The sequence below is a fragment of the Strigops habroptila genome, chromosome 5, assembly GCF_004027225.2.
Source record: "Strigops habroptila isolate Jane chromosome 5, bStrHab1.2.pri, whole genome shotgun sequence".
In the NCBI taxonomy this organism is placed as follows: domain Eukaryota; kingdom Metazoa; phylum Chordata; class Aves; order Psittaciformes; family Psittacidae; genus Strigops; species Strigops habroptila.
This window is the reverse complement of record NC_044281.2, coordinates 38,488,813-38,508,318: the sequence shown is the minus strand read 5'-3', so window position 1 is coordinate 38,508,318 and position 19,506 is coordinate 38,488,813. Positions and strand designations below refer to the sequence as shown.

The 19,506-nt window shown below is 44.6% G+C and overlaps 1 protein-coding gene across 4 annotated transcripts in view; it reads right to left on the bottom strand.

The window, feature by feature from the left end:
- Positions 1 to 264: 264 nt before the first annotated feature.
- OIT3 (oncoprotein induced transcript 3) overlaps positions 265 to 19,506 on the bottom strand; it is a 30,814-nt gene continuing 11,572 nt past the window's right edge. For all 4 annotated transcript variants that reach the window (XM_030487718.1, XM_030487719.1, XM_030487721.1 and 1 more), the window contains 7 exons: positions 19,211 to 19,321; positions 15,547 to 15,669; positions 12,559 to 12,681; positions 7,742 to 7,902; positions 6,678 to 7,093; positions 2,733 to 2,832; positions 265 to 1,254 (listed from right to left, as the gene is read on the bottom strand). In XM_030487718.1, coding sequence (XP_030343578.1) covers positions 1,075 to 1,254; positions 2,733 to 2,832; positions 6,678 to 7,093; positions 7,742 to 7,902; positions 12,559 to 12,681; positions 15,547 to 15,669; positions 19,211 to 19,321 — 1,214 coding nt within the window. In that variant the 3' untranslated portion in view covers positions 265 to 1,074. The remainder of the gene's footprint in view (positions 1,255 to 2,732; positions 2,833 to 6,677; positions 7,094 to 7,741; positions 7,903 to 12,558; positions 12,682 to 15,546; positions 15,670 to 19,210; positions 19,322 to 19,506) is intronic.

Below are 19,506 nucleotides of genomic sequence, written 5' to 3'. Positions count from 1 at the left end.
TGATGCCACCACCAGTAATTGTGCCCATAGACAGCTCTCACCCGCCAGGAGACTGCAAATGCACACAGTCACTCAAACAATGCTGCTGTATCTCCTGTCACCAGGCTCACTGGGGACAGCCCTGTCCTGAGAACTACCCACATTACAAATGATTGCTATAAACACTTAACGTGCATTCCTCTAATCCCTTTATCAGGGCCAGAGCCTCTCTAGACCAAGGTAATGAATTACAACTTTCAAAGAGTTGGTAGCGGCACACTTGGGGGAAGGGGTGCTAGTGTTTAATGGTGTTTTTCTTACAATCAAGGTGCTAAACAATACAAGAGATGTTTAATGATCTTTTTCTTACAATCAAGGTGCTATAGCACTTAAGAAAGGGACCACATTTTTGGTTGGGGCAGAAGAGGGAGAAAAATAACAATACACTAAATACAAGAAGAAATACTGTTAAACTGCATGCAATTATAAGAAGACACTAAAAAATCAAGTTTTATTAAATACCTTTTACTATTTAAAAATAACATTTAAATGTGCATGCAATGACAACTGTTTTATAGCTCCAAGGAACTTAGACATTATGAGATATAATATTTTTATACATGCTTTTTAATGATCATCCAAAATCTCAGCACATCCAAAGCTTCAATATCATTCACAGAACTGCATAGCAAACACAGTCAGCTATAATAGACAGTGTTTGTATTGTCTGATGACAGAAGGGCTTGAATAACATTGTCAAGGACAAACAGCCCTTTGGAGCCTGTAGGTGGGTGCAGGGAAAGACCAAGTTGGGTAATGCTTCAGGCTTGAAAAGCAATAGGGTCCCTTCATCTGAAGGGTTGTTGAGAAGAAATGGCAGGTAAAACTGTTCTGCAGTCCAGGTTGCACTCGGCCTAGGCACACTGCCTTGTGTGCCCAACATACTTCACAAATGATCATCACACGCTTAGGGAAACATGTCCTAAGTGGTTCAGTGGGGCTTTACCAAATATTTCTTGTTTCTTAAACAACCATGCAAGAAGGCACTGACAGAGGAAGTCTTCTCAGCAGAGATGCTGTTCCAGCAGGTGGGTGTTAGTCATCAAAGTCAATTCTGATGGGGCCGCCTGTCAGGATGTGGTTTGCCATGTGAACAGATTCCTCCTCTTCCTCTGTCTCAGCTGACCTGCGCACCCGCCTCCGGCAGCCCTGGGCGCAGCGAGAGCTCTCATCTAGCGCCCCGCACACGAGGATGCGGCAATGCAAGAACACCTCCTGCAGGGTGGCGAGACAGCAGGCCAAGTCAACACACAGCTCTGGGAATCACACTGGCACTGCTGCCAGCTCTCACAGAGCACGGGTGATGCTATTCCCATGGTGCAGCCATTTCTGTCCCCACATCAACAAGGTCCGTATCCACCATTGCCATCCACAGCCAAACTGGCTGCTCCATCCGTTTTCTTATGTGCCCAGGAGAGGACACGTTTTCCAGAGTGCCTGGCTGAGACCAGAGTATAGCATCTGTCTGTTAGCCAAGGGCTAGACAGGTAATGTGAAGGCATGAAATGATCCTCCAGAAGAAGGGATGAAAATGCCAGGAATAAGCTTGGAAGAGCTCACATGGACTGGTAGGAGCTGCATAGCAGGAAGCAGGCCAAGAACGCATGAGGCCTCACAAGGAGATGGGCTGACAGGAAGATGCAAGAGAATGGACTGATATAAAGATGCAAGAGAATTTGACATGAGCTGAGAAAACATGAAGCTAGGAGACTGAGGGGCAAAGGAGGAAAACTCAAGTTTATGAGGAGATAAAACTGGCGGCTGAGGAGAGAAGGGGAAACAAAGGGCAGGGAGACAGCTGCCCTTTCCTTCTGCAAAGTCAGACAGTGACAGGATTGCTCCTCCTTGCCTTCTAAATGACAAGGAGAGTAAGGAAGATCCCTGCAAGCAGCAAGCGGGGAAGCAAATATTTGTGAATGTTTGGTCAATGGTGAGGTTTGAAGCAAAATCCATCACAGGCTGGGAGGATGCAGGTTGGAAACAGCAGTGGCAATCAGCCAGCCAAGCAAAATCTCTGAATTTTGAAAGATCTCATCTGTTTAGTGAGGCTCTCCAGCAGCTGGAGTGGCAGCTTTATGACTTTTGGAGCAAGCAGCATTGGCTGAACATAACAGTGACTGTAAGACTAGATTTCTTCTCGCACAGAAAAGCTATTCGCATTAGGAAAATGGCATTATCCTTCAACTGTCCTCCACTACAAAGCTTCTGCCTCAGAGCGCCACCAGCCTTGACAGCCTGGTTTCACATTGAATTAAACAGTATGGTAGCCTTGTATCTGGAAACCTGGCACCTGTGCTCATAAGAGCTAGAGAAGATATAAGGTTGAAGAGATTCAAAACCATAGACTGTCTTGTTTTAAAGATAGGACACTGTGCCTGGGAACGTTTTTCTCACCCAGTGTACAAGTGTCCAGTAAGACTACTTGGAAAACAACAGTGATTTCAGCCTGCTGTGGCATTGATGTTCCCCAACTGTCCTTCATACTTTATTGAATTTTAGCTGGTTTTATCACTCTCTCCTAAAGTACCTATGTCAGGGTCCTGAAAGACAACACTGCTGGAATAGGCACAGCATCATCTGCCTTGGGCCAGCCCCTCCTCTCCTTTGCACTCTTAATACAGCCATTTCTGTGCTGAGACTCCCTAGTCAGATCAGAGCTGATGCAATACCGCAGAGGTGTGTTTTCAGCTTACCTTGTTGTCTTTGCCCACAAACTTGAACACAGGAACCTGGAAATGCTTGGCAAGATGGTCCTTTGACGTGTACTGCTTCACTGAATCATCAGAAACGCAGCTGAGGAAAGCAGAGGGACAGGCTTTAATGGCTTTCCCAGAAATGGAAAATGAAAGAGAAAAAACATCCCAGCCTATTTAACCATAGAAAGGAAAGGAGAACTTGGCTCTCTCAAGCTAAGCTACCATCCATGTTACTTCCTCTTTGGCTACAGGAGAAAATTCAGGAATGATGGGGAGAAACAGTGATGATAATAGCATCTCCAGACAAAGAACAGCTCAGCAGCAGAGAGCTGGCAGGATGTGGTCCAGTCCCCTTGTCAGAGGGACTGCCAGAGAGCTGCAGGCAAGTTTGTCCTCATTTCACCTTCCTGTGCAACAGTCTGCAGTGATCAACAGAGCTGTTATACAGTATATATTACGTGCTTTCTATACACACATATATATGCACATAAATCATGCTTAAAATGAAGAAGCCTGTACTCACTAAAATATCACAGATTATGAAAACCACAAAAATCCAGATTTACTTTGCTTTACATCATTTACGCTTTTCTTCCTGCTACACTTGGTTGGACAGCTCAAATTCATACACTAAAATTCATCATTTCAATTTCTCCATCACTAGCATTATATGATCATAGAACTGCAAGAAAATAGCTACTTTTATAAAAGTTATATTCCAGGTGCAGTCTATTTATAAACTGTTACAGCCTATTTAGAGTTTGACAGAGTAACAGCAAGACAAAAAGTTATGGTGACTTGGTAATTACTGCTGCCTAGTGCAAAGCCTGAGGCAATTCTGAGAGGCCCAGATGCTGCTGTTCTATTGCATTGCAATGCAGCTTCTCCTTTCTAGCAAGTTAATTCCAGAAATGTGGACTTTGCAAGATATTTAAAAAAAAAAGTGGTGATGGAAGAGGTAATGATGGGAGAGCTGAAAGTCCTAGTCCTGCAGCAACCTTTAGCTTCTATCTTTACACCAGAAATACATTAGGCGTTGTCAGAAATGCTGACGTTTGACGTGTTCAATTATTGAGCAGCAGCAAACCCCACATCTATATGTAGCTCTGCTTTCGCTGGAAATCTCTACACTGCTCGGCTGACTCGGCTCTGTGGGTGGCAGTCTGCTGCAATCGCCCTTCTGCTATGTAGAGTACAGTATGCTCATGGGAGCACTAAGCATTCGTCTGGTCCTAGCACTGTTTTCACCACCATGTATTTCTGTAGCCTTACTCAGCCTGCGGCAGTCACAGTCTGAAGGGATATCCCTGCCTGCAGTGCTTGTCTAGTTAACTTGCCTGGGATGCAAACATTAAAGGCCATCAAGGGGAGCTAATAAATTAATATTGTGCATCTAAAAAAAGTGACATAGGTTCCTCCCTCCTGAGGCCAAGCATTAGATGTTACTAAGTTGTTTAGGATAAAATTACTTTTAAGAGTAGCATTCCTGAAGGCATCCGATTGTAAAGAGTGACAGTTAAAGACTTTTCGTAAGTGACTAACCAAGCTTTGAGGCCATAAAGTCATCTCACAGTCATGTCATCACTTGCGAGCATATAAACTGTGATGATTCTTGGACACTGGCTCAAATTGACTCCTAAATCCCAGGTTCTCCAAAGCTTCTCTGCACTGGTAGAGCCTTGCAATGGAACTACCTTAGCCCCATCATGCTCAGATAAATCGTAGCTCCTGACCACATCAGATTACAACAGATAGCCTTTAGTAGCACGACCTTGCTCCAGATGCCCCAGACAGCTTCAATATTTATTGCCTGTGCTATTGGTCAATGCCTTTTAGCTTGTTTTGAGAAAGGGGAAGAACAAGATCAGAAGCAGGAGAGCTGCTTTGGGGCTGGCTGACTGGGCTAGCAGCAGTACAGGGTATAACAGAGACAGGGAGGAAGGATCTGGGAAAACCCTGATTTCCAGCATGGTCACATCAGCATAGAGAGAGGGTTGAGGAATCGCACAGAAGTCGGCTCCCATCCCTTGTCAAACGGCAATGGCAGCGAATTAACAGGTAAGAAAGCAGGAAAGGGTGTGTTCCCATGCCTCAGTCTGAGGTATATTCCCTCAAAGTTAAACAATGTTTCCCCATGGAAGCTGCAGTTAACTCCTGCAGGTCTGATCCTACATAATCAAACTGATTTTAAAACCCTGTCTTTATTGCCTTGGGCTTCTGGGGCTGGGTTGATGGAAGGAAACTGGGTTATTACAGAACTGTTTGGAGCAGCGACAAATGAGCAGTATATTCAGCTATTTTTACTTTTTAATTGCTGCGAGCACACAGAGAGACAAAGAACTCCAGTTAGCTCAATAGCACATCATTAGCCTCTGCTCTAAGGGAGCGGTTCAATTTAAATACAGCACAGCCCACTGGGGCTGGTGTGTCTGAGGACACGGGGGCCTGCAGTGACTGGACAAGGCTCCAGCCAGCTGGCTCCAGCCCACTTTTCCTTTTGATGAAGTTTTAATGCCCTCTGCAGGATAACAGTACCAAAAGGACTGCTGGTGCCATAAATCCTCCAAGTAGTGCTGTGATGAATTTGAGAGATGACATTTTATGCCCTCTCCCTTCACTGCTGGCTCAGGTTTTGGCCACTGTTTTGAATCCCATCGTTTTCACTCATGGTGAGAAATGAATGAATGTTTGGAGCCATGACTCTGTGAAGGGTCCACAGGAACAGCCAAGGCAGGGAGTTGATAAATCAATCCTTCCATTACAAACCCACTCATAAACCCCAAAAATGTCAGGCACAGAAGGACTGCAGCGGTGGGGGGAGTATGGGGAGAGCAAGATAATGCTGAAACCTTTGTCAAAAGGAAATGAAAACAGTATTTTTGTGTATGTACTCTGCAGGACCCTTTTGCTATAAGACAATCACACTGGATTTGTCATTACCAGCTGTAACAGTGGATGATTTAGCCTGGCAGCTGAGGAAATAATTGTTGTCCTCATTAGATGGTTTGGCAGACAAAATACAGAACTTCTACGAGCACAGTCCCTTGACTGTCAGGCTATGACATTTGGGTATGTCTTAGATATGACTTTGGCTGGATTTTCCTCCCTAGATGATAGCAGACCGGTTCCCACATGTGATGTTTACCACAGTGTTGTCTGGTTAAGCTGCCAGGCAGTGCTGGATGCAAACACTCCACAGCAACATTGTACCATGGCTCTGTCATCACCCAAACAAGTGTCTGAAAACAGGGATCATCTTAGGAACCACAGCAGAGCCCACAGCAATGCTCCCCAAACCTCTGAGGCAAAACCCACTAGCGTGAACCCATAGATCCACCCTGAGTTATTCTGGAAAGATCTCTAACACCAAATGCCTCAGAAAATTACAGCCAAACCGAGGGACCCTAAACTTGCTGCACTGCCAGGTGTGAGAGAGAGGAAAGCAAGGGGAGCTCCAGAAGCTCCAACCTGGACCAGCCACAAAGTCTTCTGGATCATGCTATAAGAAGGCCATTATGGGAAAAATCAAGAAGCTTGCTCCAGTTGCTGTGGCGGCTGGGTTGCAGTGGCACACAGCCGTTGGGGGGTTCTGCTGATTGGTTTGGCACTCAGCAGGCTGGCAGAGAGAGGATATCAGGAAGGATATCTTTTCTACAGAAGCCAACTCAATTATCTGCAAAGCTAGCTAGAGGGAAATACGTGCTGTAAACGCTGCACTTGGAGTAACCTCCTTCACTGCCTCACTGTGTCTCCCAATTACTTTTGATGGGAGAACTGGTTTCAGGTTGACAACTGAAAGGCCTGGCTGCTAATTGCTAGGAACACAGCAGGTAGACTGCTGTGAAGAAGTGGTGGTGTTTCCTGCACCACACAGGCAATGCAACTTGGCCCCACTGCCAATTCCCATCTAATAGCCAGCAAAAGAGGGAAAACTGAACTCACCCATCTTGAATCAGGTAGTACTTCAGGATCTCATCAATTTTTGAGGTGGGAGTGGCAAAGCAGCTCTCTACCAGTGTCTCTAGTCCATTGACATGTACCAAGGGCTCAATCCCGAAGTACAGAGAGTCCCGAAGCTTAAGGGTGGGAAGAGCACCCCTGTAGGGTTCATCAAAGTCTTTGTCTTTGAAGATCTCAAGAGTGAAGGGAAAGATGCCCTGGTTGCGGCTCATGATTTCCAAGGGGGAATTCTTGAGGTTGGGCACATAACCTTCAGAGATGGTGTACCGGCGTGGGAACTCACAGGTCACCGGGATCAGCAGCTTGCTGGTGCGAACAATGATGTCCCCATTGCTTCCTGGTGTCTGCTTTGGCAAGCCAGTCACCAGATTGGTGGCAATGATTTTATCATTTATTACCTGCAGCAAAGAAAGGAGTTTAAGGGAAAAGGGAGATCTTGAGAAAGACCTCTCTGAGTTCAGACTAACAGCTGAGTTTACCTTGTTCCAGAAACTCAGACATAAACTAGCCACTGAAAGTACAGCTTGTGAATCCATACACTGCAACCAGAATGTAGGTTCATCCTCATCTACAAAATGAGGGCCTCTATCAGTTTTTCTGTCAACTTTGATGCACTGTACTCCTGCATGAAGCAGAGGAATTTGCTTCCAATTGCTAGCTGCCTCCTGAGATGAGCTCTCTGGTTCCTGACTGGTTGCCATTACAAACCTTTGAAACATTATCGAGGGACCAGACTCTACCTCAACAGGAGGGTGAAGAGTGACACCACTTGCACTTTCTGCGCCGGAATGGTGGTGAAGCTGCCTCTGGGAAGGAATAGGTGAGCAAAAAGTTGTAGCTATGCTGACAGATGCACGCCTCTTGAGAGGAAATGGAACAAGCTCTCCTACTTCGGGATGTGACCCCAGGTCTAGTCTGAGGCCAGCGGCATGGCAATACAGGAAACTGCTCTGATGGTACAGCTAAGTTTATTCCCCAAGTAAACCATAGCCAAGTCCCCAAATCTGAGAGATCCCAAGAGATCGGATAGAAATAGGTATACATACATCTACAACAGTGCCACAGGACTTCAAGGAGAAATGGATGTTGACATGAGTGCCATTGGATACTCCTTTGCATGAAGTGTTGATGAGGGAAAGGTCCAGGCCTCCAACCAGGTCCTTTGGGATGTTCACCTCAATAGAGCTGGACTTGCACAGCACTGGAACTACAAGAAAAGTCCCCAGAATAACAGTCTGCACTACAAATCTTCCAGGGAGCTGGGAAAGAGCTATACCAATTATTACTGGGCAAAAAAGGGGGATCGTATGCTGTGTTTATGGTTACTATCTTACCATAGTAATCTAACTACCTATATTACATTTCTACCTACACTACACCAACCTTCTAGGCTACCACTGCCCCATATCCTCCTGGCACAGTGATGCCACAAAAGTCAATGAAGATGACTGCTAAACTTGTGGCAGAAACTTAGCTGTGCAGATATGGATATCAAATTCACAACACTCCAGGCAAAGCCATTTTTAAAGACCCTTAATCAGATTTTACATCAAACCCACAACAGGTCAAAACAAGGCAGAGTAATTCCATATAGATGCTGAGCTAAAGTGGAAGCACCTCAAAATGCTGTAATAATACTTCTATAAGCAATAAACCCAGCTCTGACAAACAAACTCATCAGCTCACTCATTCCACCTCCTTCCAAACTTTGAATTTTAATACAGATCTCCATGTGAACTTTTAAAAATTAAAATTCCATTACATAAGAAGTGAGAGAAAATGTAGCCATTGGGCAAAATGAAAAAGGAAAGAAAAGGGAATAATCTTCAATTAAAAAAGTAATTGCTATATATATTCCTTGGGTGTATACGTATCCATTCAGTTAGATAGAGGACAAGCGTAGCGGTGCATATATTCTGGTCTCTTCTCATCCAGAAAAACACCCCCCCTGCAGAATTTCCATGTATCATATTTTGAAATCACATGACAAAACTTTCTGCAAATATACTAGTTACCCAAGCATTTTCCTAAAATTAATTACAGTCCCAATCCTGACATTCATATGATCTGGCTTCCTTTAATTTTGATCATTAATTATATGATCCATGATTCTGGATCTTGGATACAAGGCACACAACTAAAACTTACCTTTCACCCTCCTTAAAAAAATTCTCCTGTCCCAGCTGAGGTGTTTGTAATGGCTACTATGTACCTGCAGGGAGTATTTTTTATTAAAAGTTGATCTTTTCAAGGTTAAATGCTAAAATGTATGCAGTGTGCCCAAAGCAATATGCTCTCATAATGAAATTGCTGGGTTGGAACAGAAAACTACAGAATTACCTTCATTTTTCCTCTATCCACAGTAGAAGGCAAGTGGGAATAACCAAGCACATCAAGTGGCAAAGCTCACAAGGAGACAAAGGGACTTTAAGAACACAGTGCAATGCAGAGAGAGATGAAAATCCTTTGGAGACCTGGTTGTCTCAACTTGGATTTAAAGTTTCACTGTTCTAGTGACTTGATGAATGAGTAAGTGCAATGCTTTTATAAAGGTGTAATTCAGGGCAAGACAGTTTGGATCCCAACTGCAATTCTCCAAAGTTCAGGACCAATTTGGTTCAGGCTATATCTGTTTCTAAATGTCTTTGATTGGTACAAAGGGGAAGAAAGAAGAGACACCTATTAAACAGGAGTTGCCTGCATGCACTTCACCACCTGGGCACAGAAATAAGTGAATGAAACCTGTAAGCAGACCCACTTTTGATTCAAGCCAACTCATCGCTATTTAGGAAAACACTCTGGGAAACTCCTTACACTAACCATCTCAGAGTAACTGGTAATGTAATTCAAACCACCCTAGACATTTGCATACAGAAGAGTAATCAATACTGAGAACAGTGTTTCAGTTCTACCAATTTAACAGTGGTGCTGCAAGCAAAGAGACTGCATTCATCAGTGTGATTCACTCTGAGCAGGCCTGATTTTCCCAACAGAGACTGCCAGCAACATCATAGGGGGAACTGAAAAGGATCTAGAAAGGTAGCCGTGGCTATATGCAGGCATGTTATTCCAAGGCAAGTGATGGAGTCCTGACTGCCAGGACTGAGATGCCCAGCAGCAATGAGTTACCCTGGGTGCCGAGGGTAATTCATTTCATTCATAACTTCTTTCATCTATTCAGAGCACTGCACCCTCCTGCCTTGCTGTCAGCATCCATCTCTTGCATCCCTGACCTGGGCTCACCCCAAGCTGCAAGCCTCCTGAGAGCCTCACCCACTCTTCACCTGTCAAACATTTCAGTTATTCACCCTCATACACCCCAAAGCATCTGTAAGTACTAGGAAAGCCTCCTCATTACCACTTTAAACTCTGCTTTGCACCAATGCCTGCAGTACCCTGATGCTGCTAGGAAGCTTCTGTGGCGAGTCCAGCACTCGTTTTGCTGTCTGCTGTTGTTGGCACGATGTTCCTTGTCCAGCCTTCGGTTCCTTCCTCGGCCTTTTCAAAGCACAGAGGTTATCTTTTTGCACAGACTGCTCAGTGGAACAGACTCTCTGATGTTGGGGATCCTTGAACCACTGCTAGCAAACCCCAAAGATCAACTACACCATTGTACCCTGCTTAGCTGAACACAAGGCTTGGGCACGGGAGAGGGAGAAGGAGCATTTCACCACTGCACTTCAGAAAGAAGCGGGGTACTAGGATGGTCTGCAAAATTCCAAGTATTTCATTGGCTGGTACCTTTGTGGGAACATTGTAGCCAAAACTGTGATTTTTGTGGAGGATTATTAATATTTGTTCCGAATGTAGAGACAGTGCAGAGGAGGGTTGATAGGCTGCAGATCCAATTGCTTCAGGCAACTGTGCCTGCCCCGCACTGTTAATTGTACAACTACAAACCTGATTAGATGCCATAAAAAATTGTGTGGTACACTTCCAGCTACATTCTGTCACATCTTCTCAAAATTGCAAACCACTGCGGGGGGACATAAATTCATGAAATGCAAAAGAACAAGCAATTTCACTTTATGAGATGCTGTATCCTGAGCCCCAGCCTGGCACCCAGCAGTGCTGCTGCTCTCTTTAGCAGCCCCAGAAGAAGAAGAAACACTGGCTGGGAAATGCATGGCCTTTTAACACTGCTGGAGCTGCTTCAGGGAGCCAGAGTTGAAAAACATTGCTCTTTTCTGACTCTTATCCACCAGTCAGACTTTTAATCAGTAAGTATAATCATGGCTCTTGGAAATCCCCATCTCCTCCTCCCCACCTGGGTCTGCTGGAGCAGTACTCCTGAATCTCAAGTGTGAGTGCTCACACCTGAAAACAGTGCCCTGCATTTCTAAAAAGATTAAAAAGCAGAAATTTCATCAAGTAGAACTATTCCAACTTCCTCTCTAAGGCATGCCTGACCTGTTGGCCCCCATGAAGCGTGGATCTGTTCCTCTCATGTCTGGGCACTTTGTAACACATGAGACTACAGGAAGTTCTGAGCACACCAGGTAACACCAGCTCACTGGTATTATCTGAAGCCCAAGTGAATTAGCCTACGACAGGCTTCCTTTTGTTCCATTTTTAGATCCTGCCCTGGCTATAGCCCAAATCTAGCCCATTAGCAAATTCCCATGGAAATGTCTGGAAGCAACCACACAGGTTCTTCATGAGCCCACCAAGGCAGAACACAAGCAGAGAGCTATGAGGTCTGTCTCTACAAGGGCAGTAACATACCTTCTCCAGCTTTGTGCTGAGCCTGACAGGTCTGAGAAGTGGCCAGGCAAGTCAGATGAGGCTCACCAGAGAGCATTACCTGTCTTTCACATGCCCATACAGCTCTCCTCAACACACTATTTTGATTGAATATCCTTTCATCAGTGGACCATAGTAGACATCTTCTCTGTAAGACACACAGGCTTCTCGATGCTTTCAGCACCTCAGGAGCTCAGCTAGCTGTGGGATTAAGAGACCTGAAAAAATCCTGGGTGCAAGTCCTGGATTGTAAGAAGTGATTGCACAAGGAGCTACAGACCCTCTGCTCAACTCTGAAAGTCCTCAGGAACTTCTCCCTGATCCTCTGCTCCCTGCACTCACTGCTGTAGAGCTAAATTGACCCCTGGGAGCCTGGATGTATTTGCAGAGGAAATCTCACTGAGCTCTTGCAAACCAAAACAGGGAACACGTTTATTCAAACTGCATGGTATAGGTGCAAGTGAGTCGGCAAGAAGGACTCCCTGCATACAGAAATGGAGTAAAGTTCAGATGGAAGTTCTCCCAAGGATAGCATTGCCCTTGCCTCTATGCAGCAAAAGCAGCAGCCAATTTTCAGATGCTATCTTGGCCACTTTTCCAAGGGACAGCAAAAATACCCAGTATCAGAACTAGTACTCTGCTTCAAGACATAGGAATACTTATTGGAACAGCTATTGAGATACTTGGGCAAAAAAAACTTCTCTCTTTCAGCCAGTTCTTGGAAGGGACTGAAGCACTTGAGCTGAAATTTTAAAAGCCCAGTTTGAAGCATGAAAAGTTCCAGTTCTAACGGCATAAATCTGTCAAAGGCATACACAGCTGAAGCACAGTAATATAATGGGAGATGTTAAGCAATCTTAATTGTAAGTGAACACTGCCAAAACCGCCTGTGATGCAAGATGCACCCAGCTGGGTCCTGTGTCTGTTCTCCTGCCTGGGAAAAAGAGCAATATCTCCAGGCTCTCAGTTTTGGATGATCTGTCATTAATTACAGAGCTCCATTAACCAAACTGGAAAGGTCAGACTAAGAGAACACAACAAAAACAAGAAGAAAAGTTCTTTCAGACATACTTTTGGCATTCAGGGGACAGAGGCTGTTGGGAAGATTTTGTTGACCTACCTTGGCAAGTGTGGTTATCTTCTGACAGAACAAGTCCCCTTGGACATTCACATTGGTATGTGTCTTCCACTTCAATACAGGTATGGCTGCAGCCTCCATTGTTATTGTGACAGCCTTCAATTTCTGCAAACGAAAGGAAAATCAGCACACACTGCTCCTCAGGCAGTTATGTGGCAGCTACATGGGCCCCCAACATACACTCCTGGCTGACTAACAAACAGCATGACCAACACAGAGCTCAAAGGCAACAGCACAGTGAGAGCTTGCTTCCAAGAAAATGTGGTGAAAACCTATTTTTAATTGTACAATTTCCTGTGTTTCTCATTTCTCCATCAAGTTAAAAAGGAATTTTGTGAAAAAGCTTACCAAAATAAATCACATGCTATAACTGGCATACATAAGGCGGCTGAATAGGCAATCTTCAGCTTGTCTCTTTCTAACTTCTGAGACATCCTCTTAAATTTTTTTATGTTGTTTCTTACTTTAAAAGGGTGGGAGGAAAATCCTCTTAAAACTTTTGCCATGTGGAACCATACTCACTCCCTTCATCACCACCAGAATTAAAGCCCTGAGATTTGCAGGGGAGGTGTCTTGGGGAGAACAGACTCACAGGTAGCCAGCTCCTACTCCCATCAGCAATACCAGAGAGAAGATGATGTGCTTTTTGCCTCTGGGTTTCCCAGCTGTTATGGAGGTGGGTGTACTGGGTTCCTGCATCCCCTTTGTAGGCTGAGGATGAAACTCTGCTTGTAGGAGTTTGTTTAGCAGGAATTTTGCTAGTTTGTGACAAATTGACACAAGTTCGCAGTGTAAGGTCGATTCCCCTCTTAATTCTCTCCCATTCTAAAGTGCAGAGGAGAGAGATGGCAGCACAGCTAATTGGAGGATTTGTCATGTCTTTTCTGCAGCTGTAGTGGCTAGGAATATGTTTTACATGAAAACTCAGTTCCTCAGAGGATTGCCTCACCTGAACAGAAAAGAGCCTGAAAGGTCAGCCAAATACATTCTGAAGATTTGAAAAACTAAGGCAAGTAAGGCCATTTTCAGTTGTTATTGACTTTCTATTATAAAGAAAATAGCAGAATATCACCATTTAAAGAAAACCAAAACCTTCACTGCTTGATATTCTTTTTACCTTTTGGAATGAGTACTGCTACATATTCTCAGTAGAACAATAGTACACATAGTGTAAACAAATCATAAATACAAAATATTTCTCCCTAAGCCATCAGAAATGACTGTGTGGTTTTCACTGAAATGGAAAGGAAAGAATAGAAATCCCATACTCAGTCCTATAGATTGCATGAAAAAAAACAACCTGGGCTCTCCATGTGAGTCAAAGTAGTGGGAAAGCATTAGAATGGAAATTCTGAGATACTCAACCTTACTAAGCCTCAGTAGCTCATATAATCAAGATAAATCTCTTGCATTTGTTATTTTTAGCAACAGCTGTGAGGTGGTTCCCAAGTAAATCACATACTCTAATGGTTCACAAAGCTCAGGGCACATCTATAGAAATAAAACTCACTAACAATATTGTAAAAATCCCTAGCAGCAGTGTCAAAACTTGTGAAAAGCACCATCCTTCTTACAGAAGAAGTTAAATGATATACCAAAGGCCCTAAAATACAACTTTGAGAACAGCAGAAACAAACAAGTTTCCAACCACAGACTACTCCAGCCCTGTTAGATGAGTGCAGTGCTAAGGAATAAAAACTGCCACGTAGCACAGCTGGTTTACATGACACCCCACCAGCTCAGTGCTGGATGTGGAAGGGATAAAGCCCACAGATCACTTTTGGCCCCAACCAACCTAACAAGTACTTAAGGACCACTCTGCAGAGCAGCTTTCCCCAGGGAAGTGTCGTTCTCTGGATGAGTGATGTTTTATTAATAGAGCTCAGAGAGGCAATTTTCAGAGAAATGAAATGAAATATGCTTTGTTATCAAAGAGGGGGAAAACAGGGACAAAAACTGCAGCTTGGAGCCATTTGTCAATGAACTACAAAGAAGGCTGGAGTCCAGCCCAAAAATACAATGGCAATCCCTCTCTCTCCCTGCACCATGGATGCCTGCCACACAGCAGCTAATGTAAGGTTGCATGCAGACTGCAGATATATTCAATTCTGGCAATCAGGTAGCTCAGAAGTGAGGCACATCTGTAAGCTATTATTCTTGTCTAAGGCCCCACAATATCTGTGAACATACAATGCAGCAGCTTTGCCTGTGGGGGGGCACAGCGCTCTTCACAGCTGACCACAGAAAACATCACACACGTCATTTTTTGCTGGGTTTTCCTGTTAACTCAAAGATGTTTGTACATTGTTAATGATAACAGAGGAAACCTACAATTTGGTCTTCAAGCCCCTGCTAAGCTACTAAACTTATCAAGGGTTTTCAACCTGGCTCTGCCACCACTGGGAGGTACTGCAGCAGCGGCACACAGCAGAGCCCACAACTAACCACTTGCAAAAATCAAACAAAACACATCCCTATTCTCAAATCTAGCTTCTGTCTACAGACTAGCACCCCCTCTTCTCAGTCTGTGCCCTGGGAGGTTAAGTGATCCTATCCTCATTCTCTTATCTAATGTCATGACCTTTACCCCTAATGCTAGCTGTCAAAAAACAGCAATGCTAAAGCTGCCCCTGCACAACTCTCATATAACTCTCCAGAGACAAATCCCAGCATCTCCAGCAATAACTAGTTCTGTCTGGACAACCAAACCTCCAGACCCACTGCTGCCTCGCCCCTCCCAGAGATAAATGCAAGCAAATCCTAATAGAAATGCACAAGGCAGGGAGAACAACAAGGAGACTTCTCTCTGCTTGATTAGAAAGGTATTTCAGTAACAACGCCACTGGGAAGCACAGAAGTGATAGGAGCGACATTTAATCCCAGCTGCAAACAGCTACGGAGAACTAGTGCAGCAAGCGAAGGGGAATGATTTATACTATTTCCAGCAGACTGTGATAGCTGAAAGCTCACCTTCACAGGTTTTCCCATCACTTCCCAGCGTGCGCCCAATCCCACACTCACAGCGGTAGGAGTTCTTCAGGTTAACACAAAATTCACTGCAGCCTCCGTTGTTCTGCTCACATTCATTTTCATCTGAAAAAAAGAAACCAGTGTCATAACACACCCCTGGTAAACACACAGCTGGCAAAAAAGGGGCTGCTACATGGGAGTGCTGGTCTGATGGACTGGCTTTTCTGGCCCACATAGATGGTCAATCCCACTAAAATGCTAAAGAGCATTGCCTACTGACAGTAGCAGAGTGTTATGCTATGCTGTGTCTACCTCAGGAACTAAGCAAACTGGGAAGGAAACACCAAATGCACAAAGCAGCCATTTTGGAGTGAAGGTGGACACATCCCACTGGGAAACTTCCAAACAGGTTCCACATGCTGGGGAGTTTGTGTTTGCACTTATCTTGTCGTCCTAAACTATTCTCAACTGACAAAGACATTAAAACAGAGCTAACATGACTTCATTGCATAGCAAAACCAGGTGATTATGAGAATTGGTCAAAAATAAACCCTATTTCTGTATCACACCTGCTACTGTTACACGTGACTAACTATCCTACATGATAGGATTAAATGATTCACCCCTTATTTCAAAACAGAGACACGAGGATGAAAACCAGCTGTGAACATATAAACAAAGCTGAAATCAAACCAACACATTTTAATGAACTCCATGAAACTTTCCCAAGAAAAGCCAGGTCATGAGAAATTTCATAATTTCTCCTTGTTGCCGCAGCTCTGGTTGCTCTCTGCATCAGGCAGCTCAGGTGTTCTTGCAGAACAGAACTGTCAAGTCACCGTGGTGAGACCTAGCTTGGGCACTGGTGCCTCACAGACCATCACAGCCATTAGCTGCTTACTCTGTAGTGAAGATGAGCAAAGAGCTCAGTTCTGACCTACTCTCTCTGGGGACTCAGCTCCTCACTGCTCCACCACAGCAGTCCCTCCTCTGCTCCTCTATAGCTTTCCACAGAGCTATGGCTCCTACCTCTCCAGTTCAGAAGAAAGAGAAGTGCCTGAGCTGGCATTCCTGTTTGGTGGAGTGGACTCGAGAAAGGTTGCAGAATAACCTTTTAATAGGCCTAGGCTGAGTTTTTATAACCTAAAGCAATACACCCGTACAATATCTGTGCCACATTTCTGAGCTGGCTGCATTCAGCTCTACAGTAGAGCCCTCTAGGGTGTTGAGGGTATTTGTTGAAATAAAAACACAGAAGATGCTTTTGAATCTCTTGGTAAAGCTCTGAAAACTTCTCCTTATTTTCTGTTTTAAAGGCTAAAGTTTCTGTATGTCTCTCTGCACTTTTCTTTTTTTTTTTGGAAGGTACTTTGTTCTCCAAGACTCTCATTCTTCAACCTGATTTAATCTCTGTGTGCAAAAGCGAATCAAATAGAGAGGAAGGGACAGTCATTGCTATTGCTGAGCCATAAAACTAACAATTTCTCTTAGGCAGGACAGAATGCTGAGGTTATTGATCAAAGTTCACATGAGGTTTCACTAAAACAGCTTAGAAGTTACCTTTTACTAGACGTCAGAAGCTTTAAAAACAAGAAAAAAGAAAAGTACCATTTAAGGGGCAGGTCAGAGATAAGCTCTCTTAGGTGTAAGTGGTCCCACACATACACACTACCCGCAGCTTGCAGCTAGTGGTGGTGTCTCCTTCCTCAACCAATACAAATTGAATATTTTTAGCCAAAGAAATGGCTGGTACCCTGGTTTGGGAGGCAGGAAGTACGTCCAGGACACACACACAGACAGGGTCCCTTTTCACACATGTGACAGGCTCCACATTTTTACTTCTAACAATAAAACTAAAGCTGCCTAAAAACAGAGAATGAAGAGTGAAAGAGCAACTGGCAAAGACATAGAGATGCTGTTAGAAGGCCCTAGAGCTTGGCTTGGGCAAGGGCTGCAACCAGCAATTCACCTTGCTGGTCCTCCAAGTTCTACAACAGAGCAGAATGGTGTATCCATGACATGGTAGATCCATGACGGAAAGTCTAAGACCTAATCTAACCTCTGAATAAGTTTGCAAATGAAAATATAACTCAGGATCAGCAGTTCTACTCTGGGATTCAAAACATACAATGTACTGAAGAGAAGTCAACCTACCACAGGGAGGTTCACAGACAATGCACAACAGAAAGTGATTAAAAAGATGAGTGAGCCATACAACAAGAGAGGCTGCAGGTAGGAAAACCAGTGTGATTATTACAACTGAGGTGTTGTGCCATCTGTTTATCATGAAGAGAAGCAGCAGTGCAGAAATCCTGCTTGGCCTGGCTGTGTGGGGATGAAGGCAGCTGCAGCACAGGTACACAGGCTCAGGACTCCTGCATGCTTCCCTACTGCAGGAAATCCTTTCCTGTGAGCCTGCCACAGATGTATTGAGTGCTGGCGCTTGTCAAAGGCACTTCTGTGACTGGAAGTCTTATACAGAAGCAGCCAATTAAATGCTTTTAATTAGCTGAGACCTAACTCAGCCACTCAGCTGCAGAGATGTGGAGCAGCTTAAGAAAAACCCTTCTGAAGAATCAGTGTGAACAAGCGTAAATCTTCAGCAAGGCCAGGCTGCTCCCTTCACAAATTGTAATGACTGTGACCTCTACCCTGATGCCCACAGACATGAGGAATGTGAAGAAAGAAACTACCTATGCCTGCTTTGTCAGCTGTAGTCTGTGTGGAAGAAAGTGACCTGCCATACAGCCTCCTGGACTAATTCTGCTTTCAACTTCTTAATCAAATCAAGCCACAAGACAAAAATGAGACCCCACTTTCTGTGAACACTAGCACCCCTTTCTCCCTCTGTGTCACCTCTTCCTGTCCATTGGTCTGGCTCTGCAGCAATCCAACAGTCCCTTACATTGCCTCACAGACCATCTTCTTCCTAAGACCTCACAGTCCAGGTGCTCTCCTCCCAGCACCACACGCACAACCACAGCTGTCCTCTCCTGAAAGGTGATGGGGATTCCCTCACAAATCCCTCAAGCCCACATTCCCAGCACTGCTCTCACAGCCATCCACCTTCCTCCTGGTCATGCTAGTCTCTGCCAGTGCAGCCACCAAGCACCAGCTCCTGAATACCACCTTGTCATGCTGCCTAAAACCACTTTAGCCCTCCTCAAGCCCCAGGCCCTGGACAATGCCCCGCAAGAGCACTAAAAGCATGGTGAAGCTCTCCTTAGCCCTTTGCCAGCCAGTGAAACTTTTCTTGGAGGAAAGAGACATTCAGCAGGGCAGGAGAAAGGAAGTCTCTAATAACAGATTGCACAGCTGTTCCCGAATACCAATGGGACTGAACTGTGATCTTGCAGAGACTCTATGACTGTCAGTGAAGCTGCTGCCTTCAGCAGCTGAACCATGCAGAAAGCAAATGTAGCCTGTGTAGCTCCAGGGGCACTAGAATGTATTCAGTCAATGGATGTTGTATCTCATCCTGCGGAGAGAGATCGGGAACAATTTACAGAATCAAAGACCTGTTCTAGGCAGCAAGAGGAAGAAACTCCTCCGTTATACTTTTCCTTTTTTGTACTGCTTTGTAAGACGTTGGATTGAAATGTGAGCAATGAAACAAAGGAGAAAGAAAGCATCAGTAACTGACACAAGTTTTTTCCACCCTTACCAAGACATGTCTGTCCATCAGGTCCTAGTGTCGTCCCAGGGGAACACGTGCAGTCACTGGTGTCCAGGCAGGAGCCCTGGCAATCCACCACATCACAGATGTCATAAAAATCTAGGGCATGACAAGAATGTTATCAGCACAAACCACTGAGCATGCAACAAAAATACTATATCGACAGCTTCAAGCCCTGTTTCTAGTCCATCGGTTACAGACCTAGCCCACATTAGGAAAGCTGAACCACTGAAGCTGATAAGAAACAATTTACTTTAATTACTGTAAGCCAGAGATGCAAACGT